Consider the following 19,314-nt stretch of genomic DNA (forward strand, 5'->3'; position numbering starts at 1 on the left):
GCCGATGACGTCATCTGGAGTCAGTCTGCGTAAGTGATCGAGGAGCCATCAGGAGTCAGTGACAGCTGTCAATCATGACGCCAGAGCCCGTTTTTACACCATCACATAACTAATTATCAGCCAGCCACCAGGGGGCGATCCAGATGAAATGAGTTCACTTCGAGCTGTCGGGTCCATAGATATATATAGATTGATATATATATAAAGGCTAGATGTCTCATCCGCGTTTCCGCTCAACGGAGCCGAACGTCCGCACATGGCGGCCATCTTGCCACAGGCAGCTCGCCCACCCAGAACATTGTGTTGGTAGTGCTACATGTACTTTTTAGATTAAAAAAAAATTAAAAAAATCTAGATGTAAATTTGTAAAGGGAAATGTTGTACCTATATAGAACCTTATTCTATTTTTTACAAAATAACTATTATATAACTATAATTATTCATAAGTATGCAGTGTCATAACTACATCTCTGACGTTTGTAACAAACCGTACCACGTTAAGCTTACCACCCCCCCCCCCGAAGGTGGAGCCTTGTGGTTCCGCGTCGTGACGTTCGAGTCCCTTGGATGTTGAAGCACCACGAGCATCAAGCTGCTGTTTGTGATCGTATCACAACATTTATTACACAAGTTTAAGAAATTCAAGGATCATTTTCAGACATAGGAAAGTGAAGCATGCACTGACAACACATCATTTTAAAGACAAAAAACAACATTCAAATTCATATCAAATAAGTGGTGAACACACAACACGTCCATCTGTGCACACACGTGTGATCTATATACGATTCAGAATACCCCCCCCCCCCCCCCCGTGACAATCACAAACCTGTCAACATCCTGCTGAGTGACGCGCTCTCGACCCAGAGAGAAGACACTCTGTCATGGCTTCAGTTACAGTTACACACGTGTTACAGTCTCACACCAACGCAATAACATCGTCAGTAACAAGGAAAGATACAATCCTGAGTGAATGAAAACCATCAACAGAACTGGTGACACTGGTGCTGGAAATACTGGCACGACTCAACACAATGACAATAATAATAACAACACTTTTTTGTGTCTTTTGATTGGATGGTTACAGGTTTTATCCTCTTCACGTCCAGACAGCATCAATAAATAAAGTCTGAAATACACACTGTGCAAATCTATTAAATAATTCTTTGCTCTGGTTTAACTTTTTGTCAGTGATGTTTTCTAAACCATGGTGGCTTCAAGCCCTCGGGGGGGTGCTGGACTAAGTTCAGAGAGCGACCCATCGAGTCAAAGAGTTCATCCTCACGGTCCTGAGCATCAAACCCCCGCTGCTCCGGGTCGGATCCTTCTCCTCATCAGGCGGCCGACAAACAGACAAACATTTATAAAACATACTTTATGAATCTGTAGAGCCGTGGCCGTAGGAAACTCTTTTGTGGATTTCTGTTTCCTTCGACCTCTGACCCTGTATTTCCATGAGGCACTTCTTGTTTGTTTGCCAAGTTGAAGATGAGGATGAGGAATCCAACGTGTGGAGAGCAGCTGGTACAATCGTTCCCCTGGTAGGAGGCGTGTGCAGCTTCTCCACCAATCAGAAGACACTTTGCAGGAGTCAGGATGTGTCCACGGACCTCGGGAGAGGAGGGTCCGTCTGTCAATCACTGACTCAGCCGCCCTCCTCACAGGGCCACTTCCTGTCTGTTGCCATTGGCTGCTGGGGCAGTGGGCGTGTTCTTCTTGACGGACGTGAGGCGGATGTGGGAGGTGCTGTGCAGGTAGCTGGCCTGGCGCTCGGGGCGTGGAGCTCGACCACATCGCAGCTGACTGAGAAGAAGGAGAACCAGGAGATTGAGTTTAAAGGTCTTCATCAGGTGCAAGCCAATCATCAATGTTCCGTCAACTCTGTAAGAGACCTGCTCATGATATTATTAATAATTACTATGACCTCAGGAATATGTTTTCAGAAACACCGGAATGACTCAAGACGATATTCAACAGAATGGAATTAGTTTCACCAGGAGCTCTTACTGTGTGGACAGTTTGTGGTTTGGCTCCCGTGTGTTTGTCATGTTGATCACCTGACGTGTGTTTGTCGTGCTGGTCACGTGACGTGTGTATGTTGTGTTGGTCACGTGACGTGTGTATGTCATGTTGGTCAAGTGACGTGTTTGTCATGTTGATCACGTGACGTGTGTTTGTCGTGGTGGTCACGTGACGTGTGTATGTTGTGTTGGTCACGTGACGTGTGTATGTCGTGTTGGTCACGTGACGTGTTTGTCATGTTGATCACCTGACGTGTGTTTGTCGTGGAGGTCACGTGACGTGTGTATGTCATGTTGGTCAGGTGACGTGTGTTTGTCATGTTGGTCACGTGACGTGTGTTTGTCATGATGGTCACGTGACGTGTGTTTGTCGTGTTGGTCACGTGACGTGTTTGTCGTGTTGGTCACGTGACGTGTGTTTGTCGTGTTGGTCACGTGACGTGTGTTTGTCGTGTTGGTCAGGTGACGTGTGTTTGTCGTGTTGGTCACGTGACGTGTGTATGTTGTGTTGGTCACGTGACGTGTGTATGTCGTGTTGGTTAAGTGACGTATTTGTCATGTTGATCACGTGACGTGTGTTTGTCGTGGTGGTCACGTGACGTGTGTATGTCGTGGAGGTCACGTGACGTGTGTATGTCATGTTGGTCAGGTGACGTGTGTTTGTCGTGATGGTCACGTGACGTGTGTATGTCATGTTGGTCAGGTGACGTGTGTTTGTCATGTTGGTCACGTGACGTGTGTTTGTCATGATGGTCACGTGACGTGTGTTTGTCGTGTTGGTCACGTGACGTGTTTGTCGTGTTGGTCACGTGACGTGTGTTTGTCGTGTTGGTCACGTGACGTGTGTTTGTCGTGTTGGTCAGGTGACGTGTGTTTGTCGTGTTGGTCACGTGACGTGTGTATGTTGTGTTGGTCACGTGACGTGTGTATGTCGTGTTGGTTAAGTGACGTATTTGTCATGTTGATCACGTGACGTGTGTTTGTCGTGGTGGTCACGTGACGTGTGTATGTTGTGTTGGTCACGTGACGTGTGTATGTCGTGTTGGTCAAGTGACGTGTGTATGTCATGTTGGTCAGGTGACGTGTGTTTGTCATGTTGGTCACGTGACGTGTGTTTGTCATGATGGTCACGTGACGTGTGTTTGTCGTGGAGGTCACGTGACGTGTGTATGTCATGTTGGTCAGGTGACATGTGTTTGTCGTGATGGTCACGTGACGTGTGTATGTCATGTTGGTCAGGTGACGTGTGTTTGTCATGTTGGTCACGTGACGTGTGTTTGTCATGATGGTCACGTGACGTGTGTTTGTCGTGTTGGTCACGTGACGTGTTTGTCGTGTTGGTCACGTGACGTGTGTTTGTCGTGTTGGTCACGTGACGTGTGTTTGTCGTGTTGGTCAGGTGACGTGTGTTTGTCGTGTTGGTCACGTGACGTGTGTATGTCATGTTGGTCACGTGACGTGTGTTTGTCGTGATGGTCACGTGACGTGTGTATGTCATGTTGGTCAGGTGACGTGTGTTTGTCGTGTTGGTCACGTGACGTGTGTTTGTCATAATGGTCACGTGACGTGTGTTTGCCCTGCTGGTCAGGTGACGTGTGTATGTCATGTTTGTCACGTGACGTGTGTTTGTCATGATGGTCAGGTGACGTGTGTTTGTCGTGTTGGTCACGTGACGTGTTTGTCGTGTTGGTCACGTGACGTGTGTTTGTCGTGTTGGTCACGTGACGTGTTTGTCACGAGACGTGTGTTTAGCCGTGATGGTCACGTGACGTGGAGCATGTGATCTGCCGACCTGTTGAAGTGCCTGCGGAAGCTCTCGCTGAGCAGGTAGAGGGCGAAGGGGTTGACGCAGGACGAGGAGAAGCTGAGGACGCGAGCCAGCAGGGTGATGACCAGGTGGACCAGGGACACGTCCATCTGGTTGTAGTTGAAGGAGCGGTACATGTAGAGCACGTGGTTGGGGAACCAGCACAGAGCGAACAGGCCCACGAACACCAGCACGATCTTGGACAGACGCTTCCTCGTCTCCATCTGGAGGGAGAAGGAGGAGATCATCAGCAGGTCGTGGATTTATGAATGAAGACGTTCAGAGCCAAGACAAAAGCTGTGGATCACCGAGGCTCATCTCTCATAAACAACATAAGTCATATAAACATTCTAAATCTCAGTATTTCTACAACATGTGGATCTATGACACGTTCACTGTCCTCCAAATCACAGTAACATATAAGATCCTATGTTTACATTTTCATCTTTGTATTTTTACAGTAAAACTACAAAAAGAACATTTTCAAGATCAGATTTTATTTTTTTTGTGAATTATGGGGCGTGTTTCAACTGACCAGGAAGTAAAATTCCTCTTCGCTCAATTGGATAGACCTACAACCAATCAGAGCAACGTAGTATGTGACGTATGCTAATAAACCCATTGTGAGTTATTTACTAACCCGGGTTCACACCGGACGCTTCATTGCAGCGCCAAGCCTTAAACAACAGCTGGCTCCCATCCACTCCCATGTTAAACCTTTGTGCCGGTCACACCGGAGGCTGAAGCACCGCGAGGCAGCCTTGGCGCAGCGCGGTGCTTCAGCCTCCGGTGTGACCGGCACAAAGCCGTGCAGCGATCTACTGGATCAACGGGGGATATGATTAGCGCTGCCCGGCGGTTCCGCGTCGCTTCAGTGTCCGGTGTGAACAGCCCAGCGCCGGGGCGATAGGGACTAGCGCGGTGCTTTGGCGTCGCCTCCAGGTTCTGTGTTCCTCTTTCAAAATGAATGCGCTGTCGATGTCTTCTGAAACAGACTCAATGGCAGCAGCTACACATCTCAGCTCGCCAGCGGCAGCCATGTTTGTTGAAAACGAATTCAACCCGAGGGCACTTTGATGACGTGGTTGATTACGTTACCGTTGATCATCTGTCAATCATCGTATGAAGCCCGCCCTGACAATCTGATTGGTCCGGTCCTGGCATAATTTTTTCCCAATGGAGTGACTCCAGACCGAACTGCCCGACCAAAAAATGTTGTGGGCGGGGCTAAGTTCGTCTGGCATCCAGGCTATGTGATTGGTCCAAAAGTCCAAACTATCCAACAAAGTGTTTTCACTGTGAACAAATAGAACCTGGTTCAGTTTGATCCAGACCCAGAACCTGAACCACACCAGGTGTGAACGAGTCCTGACTGAACAGGTTTCAGGTTTAACTCATCTCCTGCTTCCATCAGCTCAGAACTGTGCAGCACAATGTTTCCTGATTGGAAGGAGAAGCGTCTCCATGACGTGGGCGGTGATGATTCTCTAAGTGATTCCCTCGACTCGTCCTTGCTTCGACCTCGTCAGGCAGATACTCAGCTCATCAGGGACGACTCACAAAGCTCAGCTCGCTCCACACAATCACACTCAAACCTGGAGAGTGTTTTCAAAGTGCTTCTCTGTGTTCAGAAGGTCGACCACATCCGACCTGTACATAAAAGAGGATCGTGGAATTGAGGAAGCTGAGAGGAAACAACTCTTTCTGATTTGTCTGCAGCCCGTTGAGATGAAAACGTTTTTATTTAACTTTCCATCACAACCAAATGATGGGAGGAGAAATATCAAATTCAATCAAAGAGAAAAAAAAATTCATTGAACAAACAAAAGTCGTTAATCTGCAGCAGAGATGATTCATCTGGATCAAACCTCTGTGGACGCAGCTCGATGTCGAATCACAGACGAGAAGCGACTGGTCCTCCATCTGCAGAAGTTAATCATTTTCTGTTTGACTAATTTGATTCTTCTTGGAGAAGAAGAGACGCGTGTTGTGTTGAACGACGCCCGGCAGCCTCTCGCCTCCTAAAGACCAAGCAGCTGATCTCAGAGCAGCTTCATCTCTGAGCTGCAGGCGGCAGCTGCTGCTCTGATTGGTTGAGCTGAGTTCAACTCCTGTGGAACAGTGATTATGTGAATCTGTGTAACAAGTCTATCTTTGCTTGCAAACACACACACACACACACCTGCAGCTGCATCCATCTTGTCTTCAGAGCACTAACAGTTTCTCCTCAGCCTCCATTAGAGACACGTCCATTTGAGTTCTGCTGACAGATGCAGAGGGAGCCTCTCTCGGGCTGTGAAACACAGAAGCTGCACAGAGGAGGATGAAGTCTCCCATCATGCACTGGGGCAGAAGTCATGATTCTCCCTCTATCATCCAGGTGAAGTTTTCAGAATCATTTTCCTCAAACTTCTGATGGTTGAATAGAAACAACAACGAGAGGGACACAATCAGCCGAGCGATGATGGAACCAGAGCTGACGTGTGTTTTCTATAGGACACATTGTGGTAACACACACACGTTGTGTGTAAGTGTGTGTCACAATTAGAGACCTTAAACAAAGATGGACGACACGTTTTCCTCCAGAAATAAAGCCCAAAGTGCTCTGACATGAACACTGCCCTCTTGTGGTGATGACTTCATAAGTGCATTACATCCACCAGAGGTCACCTAACAACAAAACATGGGTCATCGTCAGCAGCTGCACAGACGACCTTTGACCTTTTCAATAGTGTTGTCTCTTTGACGTCTCAACAAGCAGATGAATATTAGCATCTACTTCAGTTTCCATTTCCTGCTGAGAAACGAGAGGACGTCAGGGTAATCACAGATGAGCTCAGAACATCAAGAGTGTGACTCACACAGACTCACACAGACTCACACAGACTCACACAGACTCACACAGACTCACACAGACTCACACGAGACGGAGTCTGATAATCAGATGTGTTCACGCCTCCTCAGTGTGAACGGAGAAACGGTGTCTCGTGATCCTGGTGAGATCTGAGGTGGTAACATCCGTTCTTTCTGAAACAACCTGAATGAAGTGAGAAGAAGATCCTGTCAGCTGAGTCCCCTGGCGTCCTGCTGTGATTGGTTCACCTCGGACAGAACGGGACCTGAACCTGCTCCGGCCTGAAGGGGCAGCACTGAGTCAGAACACCTGCAGGTCACGACCAGAGTTTATAATGATGAACAACATGTCAGACAGCAGCTCGTCTACTGTGTCCTGCTGCTGTGGTACGCACACACACACACACACACACACACACACACACACACACACAGGCAGCCCAGTTTATTTCTGTAAACTCTGCGAGCTGCTCGAGGGCTTTTGTTCTGTTAAGGTTTCATGAATAAATATGAACTCTGTGTTTCTATGTAAGAGGCAGGAGAGCTGGAAAGTCTGAGTGCTGACGCTGCTACAAGTATTTGTCTATTTTAATTGTGTCTTTTGTTGCACGTGTCACTGTTGCTGCTGCTGTTTTGTGCTGATGTCGAGTGTTAATGTAGCACAACACAATGTCTCCACGGAGGCTGAGAGCCTCAAACAACATGAGGGTTTTAGATTCACACAGAACGTTCAGGCTCCACACCTCGCTCCAACATGTGTTAATGAGTAATCATATTTTATTATATTAAGTGAGTTACTGAGTAAAGACTGCAAATTGATCTTCAGTTTCATCGGTCAGAGGGGGACATGCAGCCGAGGACACTGGACGTCTCTGAAGTCCAAGTCTCACACAGCGTTTAGTGAAGTGAGGAGTTTTCTCTTTGTCTCTGGTGAGAAGTGACTCGTCGGTTTTCCATCTGAACCTTGGGGTATGATGTTTTCCTGTAGGACCTACCTAAAAGGACAGGAACCATCCTTGAGAAACATTTATATAACATCTACTTTAATTAGGACCATCTGCTCACATGGAGAAGGCGGGGTTTATGACGTGTACTGCAGACAGCCACCAGGGGGCCATCGAAACGCTTTGGCCTCAGTTTGGAAGCTGACAGGTTGTCCATCTACATTTACACAGACTAAGATCAGACCTGCCGCCAACGCTGGTTTTAATTCAGCGCCCTCGCTCTGACCTCCCTGCGTCGGGGGGGATCCAACTCGTCTGAAGTGATGACTCATCAGAGCGACAGTCCACCCCCCCCCCCCCCCAAGGCGTCTGAGGTCGAGGGTGTGAAAAGCTTCTCGTCCGAGTCGATTTGCTTTTAACTAAACTTCAGATGGTTCCAGGTTAGAGATCCCAGGAGACGCCTCCTTCGGTTGTGAAGTGACTGAATCTCTTCATGCACACACACTTTATTCAATTCATAAAAAACTCAGAGTCACCCTGCTCAGATTTCTGAATCCGGTTTCAGTCCTGATTCGAAAACAGCGAGACAATCATCGATATCTTCTGCTCAACGCTTCCAGCCGATGAGTCATCGTCTTCAACGCAACACAGTTAAGGCTCAAATTCAGAGAATCTGGAATCAAGTAAAACAACCTGCACCCATGTGTAATGAACCGTTCACATCCCAGTGCCCTGAACTGGCTCGTTCATTCATCCTTTCACCCAGCGTCACCTGTCTCTTGGTGTGTTCGCTGACCTCCCCCGGCATGTCCTGGGCGCTCTTCACCAGCGTGCGGGCGATGTGGTAGTAATACACCGAGATGATGGTGAGAGGGATCAGGAAGTAAACCAGGAAGATCATCACTGAGTGGATCTTCGGATGCATCTGATTGGACAGCGGGTACGGAACGCAGTTCACGAAGGTGCTGTTGGTTTGATCCCGGTGACCCTGAGCGGCGCAGAGAGGTCAAACCATTGGTTAATCTAGATCAACTGGATTCATGTCCACCTCTTCCTGTGTACAGTGAGTCAGCTCGTTTGAATCATGTCTCACCTGCATGATGACCACCTGGGAGAACACGGCCTCCGGGACGGCGAGGAGGACGGACAGCAGCCAGATACAAACCGCTTTCAGACACGTCCAGAAGACGGCACTGGACTTCTGGATGTCCATCGGGTTCACTATCGCCTTGTACCTGTCAGAGACACAGAGAGCAGCAGCCGTCAAACATCCAGTAATATTCACTGTCCCTATGTCTCCTAGCAGGGACAGCCTCCACCTCTGTGCTGATGACGCCCTGTGTGTGAGCAGGACATGTTATCATGATGCAGCAGAATGTCTGTCCCTGTCCTAAAGGACAGTCATGTCTTTTTTACACTAAATTCTGATAAATGATCAATGCTATATTTGTAGAAGTTGAAATAAAATATAATTTTAGATATTTAGCTCCGTTCATTCTAAGACTAACTGGTGACTTTAGAGACGGTACAGTGGCATTAATGGGAAGTGGAGCCAGTTCCCATGGTGCATTGCAGCGGTGACCTCCACCCCCGAGAGGAGAGGAACAAGGAGCGTCTTCAAACACGTCTCACAGTCGATATTCTGCAGCACAAACAATATCATAAACATGGAGTTGACTTTGAATCTGGTTGTGAAGAATCAGATTAAATGAGACCAAGCTGCTGCAGCAGGTTCATAATGAAATAAAGAGATAACAGTTATGAAACAAACCCATTTTCACCCTCTGCTATGAAAATGTAAATCATTTCCATAATTATATCAGTTTTCTTTTGACAGGATCGGTGGTTCTGGGCTTTTTGTCAGTTAATGAGAAATCGGCTGCAGAGGAAAACAATGGGAATCTGTTCATAATCAATTTTAAAATATAATCATAGAGCTGCATTTATAAATCCTCAGAGCAGAGCACGGCTCGTACTGACAGACACGTTCATCTGAGCAGGACCAGGTATTATAACCATAAGTTCAACCATCAACAAAACACAGAATCACAATAAAGGTGGACGACGCTCATCCATGTCGAAGCCTCGGTTGTAAAATTCATTCTTTATTGAAACTGAAGTGAACTAGACAACATGGAGAGTCGGTGTGTGTGTCGCTGTGTGTGTCGGTGTGTGTGTCGGTGTGTGTGTCGCTGTGTGTCGGTGCTTTGAATACACACACTGACACACACATCTGTGCCATGTATTTATATGTATCTTATAGACGATGCCACACGAAGAAGATGAAGAGCTCTCACTCTGTTTCACTCCTGCACCAGTTCCTTCAATGGAACCTGAAACCTGCTGCTTCACATTCATCAGGACGAGCAGAGCCGGAGGAGGGGATCAAGAGGAATACCTCATTCAAGCTCACAGGCTAGCTACATACTGTATATATACATATATATATATATGTATATATACAGTATACTATATATACAGTATGTAGCTAGCTGCACTGGTTTGATTACCAGGTGCTGGTTAATTAACCTTACTGAACAAAACACACAGAGAAAGTCATGTCACAGTCGCTGAAATTGCTGGGGGGGGGGGGTGTCACTGTGAATTGTAAAATTTGGAAAAATCGGAGCAATGTGCAGTTTCTCTTTAATGACCTGTTTCAGTCTCCTGCGGTCACAGAACTGAAAGAGAAATTGATTTGAATAACAAAGAGGATTCTCTCTTTCTTCTTCTAATTCTTTTATTAATATTACAATTCTCCATCACTCAAACCTTTTCTTCCCTCAGTTGCCAGGACGATGTGACCTCTGACCCCTGTGACCTCTGACCCCTGGTTTGTAACGACGATTTTAGGCCTCGTTAGATATTCAGTAAAACAAAGGTCGAGTGACAGAGATTCATTTAAAACTGTAGATATGGATGATCTGTGGAGAACCAGGGAGGAACGCTGGTGTTGGTCATGTGGTGCAATGATGGTGAATTTAATTCATTTAAATGTTTTACGTGTATAAATAATTCATAGCATATATTATCCTATGGGACTTTACATTCGCGCAGTATTCAGGACTGTGGAGATCCAACAGATCCAGAACCTCTTTGTCCACGCTGGTTCTGGCTCCAGTGAGACACCATGCTGTTTTACATATTGATTTAGCACCGGTATCAAACCTCACGCTCCACGTACGAACAGGGTGGGCTGTCCGACCCCCTCTGGCCCCCAGTCGCCTGGTGTTTGTGGGTATCTGTGTGCATCATCTTGGCAGGAAGCGATTGGGGCTCCAGCAGCCGCTCTCCAATCCTTCTGCTAATCATCAGGCTCTCTGCTCCTGCAGGAGCTTTGGGCCAGTAAGAGCCGTTCTGGGCTCGTTAGTGCCGTTAGTGTCGTTAGGGCCTCGTTAGGAGCCATCAGGGTCCGGCCCCAGATTGCTGCCGCGAGTCGTGAGATCAGGAAATGAGTTCCCGGTAACGAGCCGGTGATTCAGAGGAACGGCCGAGCTGCCTGTTGGTAAACAACCGGCTGAAGGAGCAGGAGGAAGCCTGATGGAGCTCCTGTCCCTCAGCGGGGCGAGGACATGAGGCCCTCCGTCCAGGGCGTCCTCCCCGGACAGGGGGCGGAGTCAGAGAGGACGATCAGCTGATGACGAAGAGGAAAACTGTGACAACACGAGAGACCTCTGTGTCCTACAGGCAGTGAACGCATCGTTCAACCGTTCATTAAAGAGTGAGATGATGACAGAGCCTCTGATCCGTTCATCCATTCATCCCTTCATCCCTTCATCATTCATCCATTCATCCATTCATCCCTTAATCAAGTCATCCCTTCATCCCTTCATCCCTTCAACAGATCCGTTCATCTGTTCATCCTCCTTCCATTCATCCCATCATCCCATCATCCCTTCATCCCTTCATCCCTTCATGCCTTCATCCCTTCATGCCTTCAACAGATCCGTTCATCTGTTCATCCTCCTTCCATTTGTCCCTTCATCCCTTCATCCCTTCATCCATTCATCCATTCATCCCTTCATCCCTTCATCCATTCATCCCTTCATCCTCCTTCCATTCATCCCTTCATCCCTTCATCATTCATCCCTTCATCATTCATCCATTCATCCATTCATCCATTCATCCATTCATCCCTTAATCAAGTCATCCCTTCATCCCTTCATCCCTTCATGCCTTCAACAGATCCGTTCATCTGTTCATCCCTTCATCCCTTCATGCATTCATCCCTTCATGCCTTCAAAAGATCTGTTCATCTGTTCATCCTCCTCCCATTCATCCCTTCATCCCTTCATCCCTTCATCCATTCATCCCTTCATCCATTCATCCCTTCATCCTCCTTCCATTCATCCCTTCATCCCTTCATCATTCATCCATTCATCCCTTCATCCCTTCATCCCTTCATCATTCATCCATTCATCCATTCATCCGTTCATCCATTCATCCCTTAATCAAGTCATCCCTTCATCCCTTCGTCCCTTCATCCCTTCATCCCTTCATGCCTTCAACAGATCTGTTCATCTGTTCATCCCTTCATCCCTTCATCCCTTCATCCATTCATCCATTCATCCCTTCATCCGTTCATTCCTTCATGCATTCATCCCTTCATGCCTTCAAAAGATCTGTTCATCTGTTCATCCTCCTCCCATTCATCCCTTCATCCCTTCATCCATTCATCCCTTCATCCATTCATCCCTTCATCCTCCTTCCATTCATCCCTTCATCCCTTCATCATTCATCCATTCATCCCTTCATCCCTTCATCCCTTCATCCCTTCATCATTCATCCATTCATCCATTCATCCGTCATCCATTCATCCCTTAATCAAGTCATCCCTTCATCCCTTCATCCCTTCATCCCTTCATCCCTTCATGCCTTCAACAGATCTGTTCATCTGTTCATCCCTTCATCCCTTCATCCCTTCATGCCTTCATCCCTTCATGCCTTCAACAGATCCGTTCATCTGTTCATCCTCCTTCCATTCATCCCTTCATCCCTTCATCCCTTCATCCATTCATCCATTCATCCCTTCATCCGTTTATTCCTTCATGCATTCATCCCTTCATGCCTTCAAAAGATCTGTTCATCTGTTCATCCTCCTTCCATTCATCCCTTCATCCCTTCATCCATTCATCCATTCATCCCTTCATCCATTCATCCCTTCATCCTCCTTCCATTCAACCCTTCATCCCTTCATCATTCATCCATTCATCCCTTCATCCCTTCATCATTCATCCATTCATCCATTCATCCATTCATCCATTCATCCATTCATCCATTCATCCATTCATCCCTTAATCAAGTCATCCCTTCATCCCTTCATCCCTTCATGCCTTCAACAGATCCGTTCATCTGTTCATCCCTTCATCCCTTCATGCCTTCATCCCTTCATGCCTTCAACAGATCCGTTCATCTGTTCATCCTCCTTCCATTCATCCCTTCATCCCTTCATCCCTTCATCCATTCATCCATTCATCCCTTCATCCGTTCATCCCTTCATCCATTCATCCTTTCATCCTTCCACCTGCTACATGTATAAAGCCCAGATGTTTCTGTTCATCATCTTAAATGTAAAAGGTCAAACTCTGGATTTGAACCTGAAGATTTCTGTTGCTCCATGAACAACACAACGTGTACTGACCTTTACACTCACTAACACACACACACACAAACAACCCTACACACCTACACACACAGTGTAGTGTTAGAAACTCAAACTGTCCCCTGAGGTCTGACCTTCAATCAGCGTCTCAGTCGGAAAACAGAACGTCCAATCACTGATCATCTTTATATACAGTCACTAATCATCTTTATATACAGTCACTGATCATCTGTATATACAGTCACTGGTCATCTTTATATACAGTCACTGATCATCTTTATATACAGTCACTGATCATCTTTATATACAGTCACTAATCATCTTTATATACAGTCACTGATCATCTGTGTATACAGTCACTAATCATCTTTATATACAGTCACTGATCCTCTTTATATACAGTCACTGATCATCTTTATATACAGTCACTGATCATCTTTATATAAAGTCACATCACAGGTTTATTGATCTTTTCACCTGTGGAGAAAATGACTGTTCTCTTCGTATTAAATTCATATTGATCTATAACCTTATTGTCAGACACCTGCAGTCGTCTACATGAACTTGACGTTGAGCTCACAACAGGCTACAGATATACATATATATGTATATATTTATGTATATACATATAAACATATGTATATAAATATATACATATATATGTATATATTTATGTATATACATATAAACATATGTAAATAAATATATATATATAAATGTGTATCTGCAGCCTGTTGGTCTGGTGGTTCCCTGAGGGAGCTCTTACTGTCAGCTCCTCTTAACGTCACAATTCTGCCATTTTCCTTCCTCCTCTCTTTCTCTTTCTCTTCCTCCTCTCTTTCTCTTCCTCCTCTCTTTCTCTTTCTCTTCCTCCTCTCTTTCTCTTTCTCTTTCTCTTCCTCTTCCTCCTCTCATTCATTCTCTTTCTCTTCTGCTTCCTTCTCTGACCTTGGATGTGAAGCAGCCTGAACCTGACGCTCGTGTTATTTAAAGAACGCCTGTTGAAGTGGAACGGGATAAATATTTCACGGAAGATTAGGCTGCTAATTGCTCATTAAGTAATATGTCCTGTGCGTCATCAGGGGCAGGGACACCACTGATCTGGAGACCACATGAATCACGATGGCAGAGGAGGTGGTGCACGGACACGGTTTGTGTCAGCAGGTGAGCCTGGCGCAGTTTTTAGAGATTACCAGAAAACTGACTTTAACGGTTCAAAGGTTAGATCCTTGCCATGGGAACTAACTGATGAATCTCATATTGGCCTAAACATGCGTAACTTTACCTGAAACTGCAGGAAATGAAGACGTGTGAGAAGCTGACTTGTCAAATGGTTTTGGTGTATTAGCGTGCTCAGTTGACTCGATAGCGCCTCGTGTGGTGGGGCCCCTGCGGCAGGTTTGACCAACTGCATTGAACCTTTGAGCATGTGAATCAGGCCCAGACGTACAAACCAGTGGGAGGACTCGTCTTCCAAACCCAACAGGAAGTCAGACATTTTGATTTAAGTGGTCGGTTGGTCACACACATGTTACCTAAACTAACTTCTCCTGGAGCAGACGTGTGTAACTAGAGGTTCGAGGCCACTTCCTGCCCGAGGGACGATTAGATATCATGTGTCTCTGTTGACTGCAGGGTGAGGATGAACTGATCACTTCTCATTTGAAGAACGTGAGAGGAACATTCACATATTGATTTCAGCTGGTTCACGTGAAGCAGCCGCTCGGAGACTCTGGTGAAGTCTTCAGAGGCTGAAACGTGACACACACACACACACACAAATTCTCATCTGATCAGTGCAAACAAACGACAATGAGAAGTTGTGCTAGAGGCCAGACGTGTTGATGACCTGGTGTGGCCAAGATTCAGCTCTACAGCGACATTTAACTCCTCCACTGTGCAAACACAAAACCAGGCTGCGGCAACCCCCCCCCCCCCCCCGCAGCTTCACCCAAGCTGCAGCTTCGAATATGATTATCATTTCTCAAAATCAGCCCGTGTTATAAGAAATGCTCATCCGACATTATTCTTTAACGTTCCTCTCAGATTCAACTTTCAAACTTGAATGTTCCGTCATCATTCTGTCATCACTCCATTAATCGTCTCTCCGCTCTCACGCACTCTCTCCCCCCCTCATCCTGGAAACCGGACGAGAACACACACACACACACACACACGCACTCACTCACACACACAGTTGTCTCAGAGCTCGTCCTAATATTTGTCAGAGTTTATAAATATTTAATGTTCATGAATCTTCTGTCACAGCAACAAGAAGTGAATTTCTACAGATGGTTTCTCTCGTTCACCTCGATGAAACCAGCGTCTCTTTCTGGACTCATGTCCCCACTTCAATGACCTGACCTTTTTTTATTGTTGTCTCAGGGATTATTTAACGCTTTTAGACTTTTTTCTCCGACTTCACATATTGATCACATGACGTGACTTTCTGCTGTTGTGTTATTTGAACATGAATCCTGTGAATCTCTCTCCTGCTGCTTCAGCCTGTCATCATCCTGCAGATAATCAACTCCCATAGCTCCTCAATACTGATAATAATATGAACAACTGATCAATACTGATCATCTTTATTAACAAATAATTAATACTGCACCACATGAATCAGCTTTGCTCTGTAAATGTAAATCAGCTCCAACTAAATCCTACATTCATCAAACGCTCATTTTGAACGTGTCTCCGTTTTTAATCTGAAAACAAATACTGAAGAGGAAGTCTCCTCAGATATATATTTTATATATTGACAGAATATATATTATATGTATAAACTAAATATATATATATATTTAGTTTATACAGAATATATAATCATAGATCAGCTGGAGATGAAGATTTATAACCCTCGTGTCTTTCTTACACTTTCTACCACTGCAGGATGTGACACACTCAATGTGGCTGCATGAGATTATTATCAAACCATAAATAGATTATGATCAGGTCATTAGAAGATGATAAGATGATATAAGAATAGTCCAATCAGACTGTAACCATCAGTCCTCCAGACATCGTGAAGAACTTCATCATCTTCTGCAGACAAACTCTGAAATTAATCATGCCATAATGACTCATGCCACTTGATATGTTATTATTCCACAGGCACGCGCCCTACCTGTCTGCACTGAGCGCCGTCAGCGTGAACACGGACACGCCGACCGAGGTGAGCTGGATGACGGGGATGAGTTTGCACGCCGCCTCGCCGAACACCCACTCCTCGGACAGGTAGCGGAACGCGTCCACGGGCACGCAGGTGACGAGCAGCAGCAGGTCCCCGGCCGCCAGGCTGGAGATGAAGATGTTGGGCACGCTGCGCATGGCGCTGTTGGTGATGAAGATCTTCACCAGGGTGATGTTGCCCACCAGACCCACGGTGATGATCAGGATGTACACCGAGGTCATGACGCAGCGCACGGCGAAGTGCACCGTCTCCTCGTCGTCCCCGGAGCCGGACCACCAGCCCGGCTCCTCGCTGGAGTTCGGGCTCAGCGCCGCGGGGAACTTGGACAGGAACTCGTCGTCCATGGCCGCTGGAGCTGGAGGAACCGATCCACAGTCCGATCCGCTGCGGGAAGACACGAGGCACGCTCCGTGCGTAAAGACGCAACGTCAGCGGGAGACTTTCACCCCGAGACAAGGAAAACACGTTCTGACAGGTGGATCCGACTCAGTGTGAACCAGAGTGGATCCGAACCAGTGTGGATCTGAATCAGGTTGGACCCGAACCAGAGTGGATCCGACTCAGTGTGGATTCGAATGGTGATTCTCTGATCCACAGAGTGAAGAGCCAGAGGAGACTTGTGCGCGTAAAGAGGGAGAGAGAGAGGGAGAAGGGGGAGGAACTATACAAATGGATGGATAGATAGATAGATAGATAGATAGATAGATAGATAGATAGATAGATAGATAGATAGATAGATAGATAAATAGATATAGATAGATTGATAGATAGAGAGATAGATAGATTGATAGATAGATTGATAGATTGATAGATAGAGAGATAGAGAGCGAGAGATCGAGAGAGAGATAGAGAGATGGAAGAGAGAGATCGAGAGATAGATAGATATATTGATAGATAGAGAGATAGATAGATTGATAGATTGATAGATAGAGAGATTGATAGATTGATAGATTGATAGATTGATAGATAGAGAGATAGATAGATTGCTAGATGGATTGATAGAGAGATAGAGAGCGAGAGATCGAGAGAGAGATAGAGAGATGGAAGAGAGAGATAGAGAGATAGAGTGAGAAATAGATAGATAGATTGATAGATAGAGAGATAGTGAGCGAGAGATCGAGAGAGAGATAGAGAGATGGAAGAGAGAGATCGAGAGATAGATAGATAGATAGATATATTGATAGATAGAGAGATAGATAGATTGATAGATTGATAGATAGAGAGATAGATAGATTGATAGATTGATAGATAGAGAGATAGATAGATTGCTAGATGGATTGATAGAGAGATAGAGAGCGAGAGATCGAGAGAGAGATAGAGAGATGGAAGAGAGAGATAGAGAGATAGAGAGATAGAGTGAGAAATAGATAGATAGATTGATAGATAGAGAGATAGTGAGCGAGAGATCGAGAGAGATGGATAGATAGATAGATAGATAGAGAGATAGAGAGCGAGAGATCGAGAGAGAGATAGAGAGATGGAAGAGAGAGATAGAGAGATAGAGACATAGAGCGAGAAATAGATAGATAGATTGATAGATAGAGAGATAGTGAGCGAGAGATCGAGAGAGATGGATAGATAGATAGGTAGATAGATAGATAGATAGAGAGCGGAAAATTGAGAGAGATGGATAGATAGATAGGTAGATAGATAGATAGATGGATAGAGAGCGAGAGATAGAGAGAGAGAGAGATAGATAGAGAGAGAGATAGAGAGAGAGATAGAGAGATAGAGAGATAGACTCTGTTCACATAACAGGTGAGAGGTCAATCAATCACATTTTATTTGTAGAGTCCATAGTCCCAGCTTGTCTTCTGGTCTTTAACCAGGTGAGACGTCCTCTGTTCTTCACCCTCAACTAGAGTCAAACTACTGAACCCTTTAACAGGTAGAAGGTGGAAACCTCAGAGACACATGACAGGACCCGTCTCCCAGGACGGACACTAGTGAATAGATGTCCCCTGGACTCTGGGTTGTGTGACTGATCCAAACAGGTGTGTCCATCATCTCACTGTGAGTTCCAGGTTTGGTCCACTTGTCTCTGTTCACATGACAGCTGAAGACGTCCTGCAAGATATTCAGAGACTTTTAGTGAAGTCACATAATCAGCAACTCAACCAGAGGGTTCGATATCGAGACTTTCTCTAGATTTTATCTGGATATTTATTTCAAGAAAGTTTTGATCAAAACATTCGTCAAAAGTCTCAGAATCTAAAAGAAGAACTTTCTATGAAAAAACAGCTTCTCAGGAAAAGTCACACTCTGAGATTAAATAAAGATGGAGGATGACAGCTACCATAAGTGAAGCTAAAACCAGTGGATTGCCCCCTGGTGGCTGGATGCAGTACAGGTCCTAAACCCCACCATGGGCCGAGGTTAAAATCTCATCTTATCGTGTGTGAGGTCATCACGACGTCCTCGATGAGGTCACGACTCTTTTGTGCTCAAGTTGTCAACTGCAGCTCAGTTAGAATCACACCAGCTGCTTGGTGTCCAACTTTCACTAAACTTCACATAGTTAGGGCTGGGGGGGGGGCTCCAGGGCATGGCCTTCAAAATAAAAGCACCAGTACCATTGAAATAGATGATCATTGTGTTGGCACGTGAGTTGACAGATGTGGTCATCTGGGATGTAACGTGAACATGATTTAATAATATTAAATTCTAATAAGATTAGTGTTTTGTTGACTGTGTTTCCTGTGGATCATGTTTATATCTCATCCCCCTCCACGCTCACTGATTCCCTCTCCTCTCGTTGTATATTAACATGTGAGGATCAGCTGCTGGGATCTCCACACGTCCCGGGTTTTATTTTGACTCCCATGACCAGAAGCTCAGCACGTTAGCTCAGGGCTGACTTGACTCGGCTCTCCTGTCCCGCACAGTCCCACAAC

General features: G+C 45.8%; 1 protein-coding gene across 1 annotated transcript; it reads right to left on the reverse strand.

Moving 5' to 3' along the window:
- Window positions 1-834: 834 nt before the first annotated feature.
- On the reverse strand, window positions 835-16,813 carry nmbr (neuromedin B receptor). Its single transcript, XM_062410997.1, has 5 exons — window positions 16,355-16,813; window positions 8,719-8,860; window positions 8,398-8,613; window positions 3,814-4,052; window positions 835-1,803 (listed from the first exon to the last, which is right to left on the reverse strand). Exons 1-5 carry the CDS (start codon window positions 16,762-16,764, stop codon window positions 1,659-1,661), a joined length of 1,152 nt encoding a protein of 383 aa, XP_062266981.1. The 5' UTR covers window positions 16,765-16,813; the 3' UTR covers window positions 835-1,658.
- Window positions 16,814-19,314: the final 2,501 nt, after the last annotated feature.

This window comes from Platichthys flesus, chromosome 18, assembly GCF_949316205.1.
Source record: "Platichthys flesus chromosome 18, fPlaFle2.1, whole genome shotgun sequence".
NCBI lineage: Eukaryota > Metazoa > Chordata > Actinopteri > Pleuronectiformes > Pleuronectidae > Platichthys > Platichthys flesus.

Bases quoted from the DNA above. Each gene is read 5' to 3' on its own strand.
- nmbr (XM_062410997.1), bottom strand. From the start codon at position 16,764: ATGGACGACGAGTTCCTGTCCAAGTTCCCCGCGGCGCTGAGCCCGAAC. The intron at 8,614-8,718 runs GTGAGACATGAT...TGCGCCGCTCAG, and splicing joins CCCAGGTGGTCATCATGCAG to GGTCACCGGGATCAAACCAA. The intron at 1,804-3,813 runs GTCGGCAGATCA...CCTTCTTCTCAG, and splicing joins TTCCGCAGGCACTTCAACAG to TCAGCTGCGATGTGGTCGAG.